Source organism: Phascolarctos cinereus, unplaced genomic scaffold (genome assembly GCF_003287225.1).
Source record: "Phascolarctos cinereus isolate Bilbo 61053 unplaced genomic scaffold, phaCin_HiC Scaffold_3;HRSCAF=262, whole genome shotgun sequence".
NCBI classification, from domain to species: Eukaryota; Metazoa; Chordata; class Mammalia; order Diprotodontia; family Phascolarctidae; genus Phascolarctos; species Phascolarctos cinereus.
The window spans coordinates 48,185,829-48,194,611 of NW_027555736.1; the positions used below are offsets into that span (position 1 = coordinate 48,185,829).

General features: G+C 49.8%; 1 protein-coding gene and 1 pseudogene across 1 annotated transcript; both read right to left on the reverse strand.

The window, feature by feature from the left end:
* Positions 1–607: 607 nt before the first annotated feature.
* LOC110213941 (tubulin alpha-1C chain-like) lies at positions 608–5,632 on the reverse strand (annotated as a pseudogene).
* Positions 5,633–5,897: 265 nt separating this feature from the next.
* RPP25 (ribonuclease P/MRP subunit p25) lies at positions 5,898–8,425 on the reverse strand. The gene has a single exon (XM_020994529.1). It carries the CDS (start codon positions 8,047–8,049, stop codon positions 7,447–7,449), a length of 603 nt encoding a protein of 200 aa, XP_020850188.1. The 5' UTR covers positions 8,050–8,425; the 3' UTR covers positions 5,898–7,446.
* Positions 8,426–8,783: the final 358 nt, after the last annotated feature.

The window sequence follows — 8,783 nt, forward strand, 5'->3', positions numbered from 1 at the left end:
TGGCAAAGGTACTAGAGTGTTTGCTATTTCTTTCTCCAGATCATTTTACAGATGAGGATTAAAGAAAACAGAGGTTAAGTGACTTGCCCATTGTCATACAGCTAAGTATCTGAGGAGGGATTTGAAGTCAGGTCTTACTGACTACAGGCCCAGCACTTTATCCACTGAACCACCTAGCTGCCTCTAATCATTATTCTAAACCCAAGCATTTCTAGCTTAGAGAAAGAAATGTACAAATGGACATTTGTTGTCACAATGTCCTTGGCCATCTGCCTAAACCAAGATATCTTGAAATAACATTTGTAGGATTCTTGAACAAAGAAAAACTTTGCAATAGAATAAAACATAGTTATGCAATTAGAGTTTAGTTACTGTTTTACTTTATTGCATAAAATAAAAATCACTTAATCCTGGAGGGGAGGTCTTTCTCCTAAGACTATTCAATCACTCTATTGCCATTCTCCTCAAAGGCTTTCCTTCCCCTCTCCCTACCTGGTCCCAGATGATCTGAAGTAATAAATTAAAAAAAAAAACCTCTTCTCTCTGATCAATGCATTTTTTTCTTTAGGGTGAAAGAAAATGATCTTTTTTTTTTTTTTGCAGGCATCACACTTTTATTGATATTTAATGACCACAGAGGACTTTTTCACAGAACAGATAAAAGAGACAGACCTAATCTGAAAAAGATAGCATACAATGTAATATCCTTTACCTTCATTTTCCCCCTCAGCACTATTTGCTTCAATCTCCTCATAATCCTTCTCCAAGGTAGCCATATCCTCCCATGCCTCAGAGAACTCATCTTCCTCCATCCTCTCCCCCACATACCAATGAACAAAGGCATACTTGGCATACATCAGATCAAACTTGTGGTCCAGGAGAACCCAGGCCTCAGCAGCTGCTCTGGTGTTGCTCAACATGCACACAGCCCATTGTACCTTGGCCAGGTCAACACCAGGAACCACAGTGAGAGGTTGGTAATTTATGCCAGCCTGGAAATGGTTGGACACCAAACACAAACTGGATGCTATAGTTTGTCTTGATGCTGACGATGGCTGCATTGACATCTTTGGGAACTACATCACCACAGTATAACAGCAAGCAAGCCATGTATTTACCATGCTGAGGGTCACACTTCACCATCTGGTTGGCAGGTTCAAAGCAAGCATTGGTGATCTTTCCTATAGTTAGCTGCTCATGGTTGGGCTTCTCAGCAGATATGATGGGGGCATGTGGCCAGAGGAAAGTGGATAAGGGGATAGGGAACTAGGCTGGTCTGAAATTCTGTTGGATCAACATTCTGGCCACCATCAAATCAGAGAGTAATGGGGGACACAATTTGGCTAATAAGGCAATTCAGTTTAGTCTAGGTTGGACATTTGACAGATATCATAAATAGCCTCATTGTCTACCATAAAGGCACAATCCAGGGTGATATGAGTGGTCAGAATGAAGGTGTAGGGCTTGTGAGAAATGATTATTTCTCCTTTTTTACTTCCTCATCCAGAAATCAACCAGTATGGGAAATCTTAAGCAGAGATTTACTCAGGCCAATCTCTAATCAGAGAGTAAAAGTAATTCTAAGTTTGGGCTAATGGGTGCATTCCTGCTCATTAACTTTGCTCAGGCAGGTCTAGGAAAATATAGATTCTCCCTTTTGTCATACAAATGATATGGAAACTGTTAAGTCTGTTTGACCAAGATTTGGGTGACCCAGGTAACTTACCCCAAGACCCTCATTATAATACAGCCCACCCTCTCATCATAATATTGATTATCTCATCAATTGTTAATCAATCAGAGTTGATTGCCACCCTCAGGAAAACCAACTGTTTGAAGGACATATAAACTGTGAGCCTACCCCATGAAGGGTCTGATGGTCTACGGCATCCTTTTATTAAAATGCAGGCATTATTAATAAAATAATTAAATTACCTAGAAACTATGTCTCTTGGAACTTTCTTAATTGTCACAGGCTCAACTACAGCTGTGGAAACCTGAAGGGCCAGGTAAATGAAGAATTCCTGCTTGGACTTCTTGCCACAATCAACAGATAGACATGCCATCAGCAAAGAGGTGAAACCAGAGCCAGGCCTGCCACCAAAGCTGTGGAAAACCAAGATGCATTGAAGACCCTGTGCACTGATCATCAAGCTTCTGAATTCTATCCAGAACTAGGTTGATGATTGCCTTGCCAACAGAGCTGTGTCCGTGGGCAAAGTGATTGGTGGCATCTTCCTTGCCAAAGATCAGTTGCTTAGGCTATAAGAGCTAGTGGTGTGTTCCAGTGGGAACTTTCTCAATAATAGCTGGTTCTATCTAAATCTACAAATATGACCCCGGGGAACATTCACTGAAGACCAGGTTGAAGGAATCATCTCCTCTGCCAATGGTTTTGTCACTTGGTATCTGACCATTGGGCTGGATACCACGTTCCAAACACTACAGCTCCCCCAGGCATTTCCAGTATGAATGACAGCCTGGCCTGAGTGGCTAGAGATGCATGCACACATGATGAAGGTGGGCTTGGGTCCACTGGGCTAAGAAGAAGTGGAGGGGAGGGGGACACGTATTTCTCACCATGGAAAGTGATGATCTTAACCAGACATGAAGTCTTTCTCCAAGTCTGGTTGTGTATCCTTCAGTCCATTATCCAGAAGTTTTGCTTTCCTTCTTGATCTTTATACACTTTCCTCAAAGGAAGAAGTTAGTTCTAAGAGGAGGATGAGGGGAGAAGGATTTTAGGGAAGGGTGTTGTTTCCTGAGACATTTGATTAAGTACTGATAAAATTTCCACTTTTCAGCTAAATCTAGAAAGGATTTTAGACTTGAGAAATGGTGTTTTTTTTTCTCTTTTAGTATCTTCAGTTGAACTAAGAAGGAGGTTTTAAAAAATATGCTTCCAAACTCGCTATTAGGTCCCTCAAGTCATAGCCACATTGTTCTTCGGTTGCTTGAGTCATGTCCAACCCTTCATGACCCCATTAGGGGTTTTTTCTTGGCAGAGACACTGGAGTGGTTGGCTATTTCCTTCTTTAGCTTATTTTACAGATGAGGAAACTGAGGTAAACAGGATTAAGGGACTTGCCCAGGGTCACACAGCTAGTAAGTATCTGAGGTCAGATTGGAACTCAGCAGGCCTAGCACTCAATCTTCTGCACCAGCTAGCTGCCTATAGCCCCGTTACCAGTGTAGTATAGATGTGAAGGATGGACTTTTGCTGCAGAGAGCAACTGGGTAGGAAGGCTGTGAAGCTATGTAGAAATCACAAGCTTCTGGAGGGCAGTGACTATGGGTGGCTAGGCAGCCAGCCTCCATCCTACCTATTATTCTTTCTTTTTTTTTTTTTTGGCTAGGCAATGGGGTTAAGTGACTTGGCTAGGGTCATATAGCTAGTAAGTGTTATAGGTCTGAAGCCTGATTTGAACTCAGGTCCTCCTGAATCCAGGGTCGGTGCTCTATCCACTGTGCCACCTAGCTGCCCCCAATCTCCTCATTTTACATGAGCAATCTGAGACCTCCATGGTCATCCAGGTTGTATGAGTCAGAGGCAGTATTTGAACCCAGGTTCTCTAATTCCAGAGTCAATACTTTTTCCACTAGTTTATGCTTAATAAATGTTTATTGACTGATTGTACTCCCTCCGTGTCTTAGAGCTCACCAAGAAGGTCTTTCCATCTCATGTAGAAATTCCTTTGACCCTCTTCTATTAGGGGAGTCCCCCAGTCTGCTTGAACACTAACTAGTGCTGAGGAGATCACTAGCTCCTCAGGCAGCCTATTCCATTTTGTGCATAGCAGGTTTTTAAAAACCACTCATATTGAGTAGAAACCTGCATCCTTCTTCCTGCTGCTGCTACTACCAGCTCTGCTCTCTGGGGCCAAATAGAACAAATCTCATACCGCTTCTACATGACATGTGCAGCAAATGATTGAAAGACAGTAATCATGGAGGGAGTGTAGAGTCCAGGCTAACTATTCCCACCTCATTCTCCTTTATCTGATCCTTGTGCACCATGGTTTCCAGCCTTCCTACCATCCAGGGTACCTTTGGCTTGGGAGGGTATGGGGAGTGGACAACAATTTTCTTTTGTCTAGTTCCTGGTTGACCTAGTGAAAATTTTTAATAGCCCCCACTACCTTCCTAGTCCCTTAAGGAATATGAGCTTATCTCAGCCCCTGCCTCCTCTGCTCCAAAGGGATTCAGCTACCCTAGAATATGAAGGACTTAGTGTGCTGGGGGAGGCAGGGAGCAGGGGAGGCGAGGAAGATATGCAGTGTAACAGAGGGACATGGGGGTGGCCATGCTGAGCCCAAGGGGAATAAGCTGTAATAGGAAAAGGTTAGGCAGCACTAATGATAAACTGTCTGGGGAGGGCAGTTTGGAGTGGAAGTGGGGGGTAGGGAGAGGAGGCTTCTCAGTGCCCCTCAAGTCACTTTCCAGCTTTTCCTATCAAGGATGTAAGATCCATTAACTGGTTCTGTCAGCCCCAAGCCTGTGTGAGATATAAATGTCCTTCCCATCTTCCCCTCTCCCTCCCTCTTCTTTATCTCTCCTCCTTTCCATAGAGGATTCCATAACCATGGGTCTGCCTAGAAAGGGGTACAGGAACTCTGGAGCCTTTGCCTAGATGTTAAATGAGGGCTGGAATGAGGAGAGGGGGCCATCATGGGGCAGGAGGGGGGTCAAGGCCTCTTGCTTATTTCAGCTCTCCCCATTTCAGATTGTAGCACCCAATAAAGAAGATACTAGATTTCAGCTACAGATGTGAATTGTGCAAGTGGGAAGAGAAAATAGGCAGGGGAGGGGGGAAAAACAGACTTAGGAAGCCTTCTTATCTCTCAGCAGGCAGCTGTTCCCAAGCTGGAGGCAAGCTACTTATCAGCCCGGGGCCCACACTGATTCCTTGGCTTTCTCCAGAGCTTCGGTAATTGAATATTAATTTCCAGCAGTGAGTTTGGGCTTGTTCCCTTCCCCTTCCTCCATCCATAGGTTGTCCTTGGCCCTTCTGGGCACAAAGGGGTTTGAGGCAGTATTTAAGGATGGAGGCTGGGCAAGACATTCTCTCTAGTTTCCCCAGAGAGGGGACTTTGAGTGACTGCAGGGGCAGGGGGCTAATCTGGTTGGCCTGCAGGGGAAGTGGAGGACTCCAAAAGAGACCTTGACCCCTGGGGGAAAGGGAAGAAGAAGAGAACAAAAGAAACCCTTTTCCGAAGAGGCTGGGAGTTTGGCTTCAGGGGGCTGTTGCAGGCCTTCCAGGGACACACTTAGCAAGGCCTGGGAAGAAGGGAACCTTGGAGGTTCAGGAAAACCCAGCAGCTTGCTAGAGACTGTGCTCTGACTTCTCTTTCCTCTTGGGGAGCGGAGGGGGCATTGGTACCACTCCCATTTACAGTGATCTTAGCCCTTTGTCGTGACTAGCACTGGGGAGGAAAGAGCAGGGGTCAGGAAAGGCACTGGAAACCGAACCCAGAGAATTTGTAAGACATCTGCAGTAGGCACCAGTTGTCATTGAACTTTTGTTCTGGCACTCAATGCCTTCTGCATTTGAGGTGGGGCAAGTGTTAGGAAATGGATGGGAAGCAGGGTCATCCCTTGGGCTTCTTTACCCAGCATTTTTCACAAGTACCCTCCCTCCCACCCCCAGCCTGGACCAGTCATCACCTTTTTGGGAAGCAGAGGCAGAGTACTTCCTTTGAGATCCTTGTTTAAAAGACAACAGGGATACCAGTCAACACACCAAGCCTCCAAGTCCGACAGGCTTACCCCCAGAGAGAATACTAAGCCTGGGAGGGAGGCCGCCTTCTATCCACTTCCTTAGAGATAGGGGTGTTACCCTGTGAAAGATGGGAAGGAGGCGGGGAAAGGGGAATCATCCCAGAGCAAACACCCCTATCTTCTTGTTTATGTGTTTTATTCCAAAGAAGCTTGGAGCCGCAAGTCACTGGAGCTGCCATTAATAACACTGACAGTGTCTCTCTGGGGTGATTGAAGGGGCTCCCAGATGAAGGTGTTACTGCAGCCATGACCAAACCACACATTATTCTCCGGACCCAGCTCCTCTAAGTGCCTACCCACCCTCCCCTCTTCTTCCTTCCCTCTTAGTGGTTCTCCCATTGCTCAGTCAGGGGCCTGACACATGAAGCAAGGATTTCCACTAACTCTCCACCCTTCAGTGCTAGGCAGGAAAAGGAGCCCCCCCCCCCAATCTAGCTTCTGGGTTTGTCCTCTGCCTTTGACATGACATATATTGGGGTAGGGGGTAACCTTTTCCTTTGGGGGTAGACAAAGCTTGGGATCCTGGGAGTCTGCATAACACGTTGCCTTCCACCTAAGACTTCTATTCCATCACCCCATGGCTCTTCATTAGAGTTAATCCTTACTCACCCTGCCTAACCCACACACACTCTCTTCTCCCACCTCCACCCCTCATCCTGAATCTAGGTTTGAAAGGAACTCTCCTCTCCTCCCAAACTCATGATGTGATCTCAGAACTTCTTCACAATGGAAACAGACTTAAAAAAAAAGTGTACGTGGGGAATGGGTCCCTCTCTCTCCTCCAATATGTCAGGGGGCCTATCGGATTTCATCTATGTATCCTTACTCTGTCTTTATCTCCAAGTCCCCACCCCACTACTACCTTATCTTTATCTCCCTTTAACTAGCCTGATCCAGACTAAGAGATCTCTCTTGGCACCTTTCAGGATCTCATCTCCCATTGACCTATGGATTTTTCTAAGTTAGGAGGGAGACTGTATGGGGAAACAGAATTAAGTATTGGATGGAGTTGGGAGTGTCAATTCGGTGGCCCGAAGTCCATCCCTGAGATCAGACATATAGGGACACAGCCTGGGTCAGAAGAAATATCCTCAACTATGTTCGGTATTCCCCAGAATTCATGTTCTACGTTCACAAGAACCACTCCTGCACCAACGCCCTTGGCCTCCCTCTCCCTCCCCCAGGTCTGAAGGAGTGATGGCGCTGTGGTACGGGGCAGGACCCACACCTGAAGGCCATATCGCCTTTCCCCGATAGGAAGCGAGTGTCTCCTTCCCAGAAGAGGGCATCCTCCATGCACTCCTGCAGGACATGCCAGGGGGTCCATTAGAGAAGGGGGCGGGGAGCAGCGAGACTGGTGCTCGAAGTCAGAGGGATTAAAGGCAGGCTTACAGGCTGGCAGCGGCTGTTTCGAGGCTCCGCTAATTGGTCTCCAACACTCTGAAGATCGAGTTTAGGACGGCGAAGGGGAAAGGGGGTCCACTCCAAATGCAGAGCTTTTTTTTTCTCCTTTCGGGGAGAAGCGTTTGGCAGTGAAGGGTCATTCCGGGGCATGGTCCAAGAAAGGACAGTGATGAGGGTTGAGTCAGAAACCTGTGTCTGAGGAAAGGGGAGCCTGCCCACCCTGCTGAGCTTAAGGAGAAGGGTGACTCCCGCAGCAAAGAGTTCTCAGCCCGCACCGTCCCAGCTCCCCTCCCCCTCCGCGCCCGGCCTTCCGCGGCCCTGCAGCCTCTTACTCGCCCTCTCCTCGGCTGCGGGCGAGCCAGGGCCCCTCTTCAGTCCGGGGGCAGCAGGTGACGCTGGCGCCAGCGCCGGCGCCCAGGTCTGCGCGTCGGGCCGGGGTTCTGGGGGCTGGTAGCCAGGCTGCCCTGGGTCCAGGGCGTCCTTGGAGAGCAGAATGGAGACGGCGGGCACATTTTTGTGCACGCTGAGGCTGGGGCCCGGACAGCCGGGCGGCGGCGGGCGGCTCTCCCACACCTCCCTTAAGCTCCGGTAGCGCAACCGGGTGACTTGGTGCAGGCCGGCCAGCCGCCGCTTGAGAATTTCCACGCAGGTGACGGTCTTGGTGACGGCGCGGCCACAGCCGCTAAACACTATGGTGCGAGTGGCCGGCTGCTCCATGCGCGCCGCGGCGAAGCCCAGCAAGTTGCGGATCTTACTGCCCTCCTTCACCTTCATCTCCACGGCGCCCGGAGCTAGGTCGGCGAAGGGCCCGGGGCTCTCAGCCTCCGTGTCCGCGTCCTCCGTGCGCACCTTCTTGAAGTTCTCCATGCGCGGCCGGGGGGCAGCGTGGAGAAGCCGATTCTGCTGGGGCCCTCCATGGGCCAGTCGCCTGCCCTAGCCACCGGGGGGGCCCTGGCCGCAACAGGATGCCCGCAGGGCTCCCCGGACCCGCATCTCTCCGCCCTCCTGGACACCCCCGGATCGGGGCAGGGGCGCCCGCGGGGACCGTCTGGACGCAAGTGTCCCCGGGCCTCCTCTCAAAGGCTTAGTCTCGGGGCCGGACGGGGCGGACAAGTCTCTCTGCTCTCCTTCTTCCCAAACCGTTAGCTCCTAGCTGGCTCAGACTATGTCGGGTCTACAACCGCCCGGCTCCTCTTTGGAGACTTGGAGGCTACCCAGGAGCCCAGCTTCTTTCACCGCTGGAGCTGTCCCTCCCTCGGCCCCGCCTTGGTCCCGCCCCCGCCGTTCCCCCTCCCCCCTTCCCCCAACCCAAGATCTAGAGTTTTCTCTCCCTTTCTCTAGCTCTCCCCCACTAGCCGAGTCCCGACAGCACTTGTTCCCACCTGGGGAGAGGGGATAAAGGAGAGGGGCTGGAGGAGAGGGGAAGGGGACAGGAAGGGAGAGGTAGCGAAGGCAGGGACAGGAGAGGACCTAGAAGGGAGCTCTGTTCCCTTGTTTCTCGAGCCAGCCCCACTCGCAACCCTCCCAGTTCCCAGGCGAGTTCTCTCTAGCTCAAGGACAGTATCTGCTCTCGTCAGCAAAGTGCAGGCGGCGAGGCAGCG

Coding starts and splice junctions, on each gene's coding strand:
- RPP25 (XM_020994529.1), bottom strand. CDS start 8,049: ATGGAGAACTTCAAGAAGGTGCGCACGGAGGACGCGGACACGGAGGCT.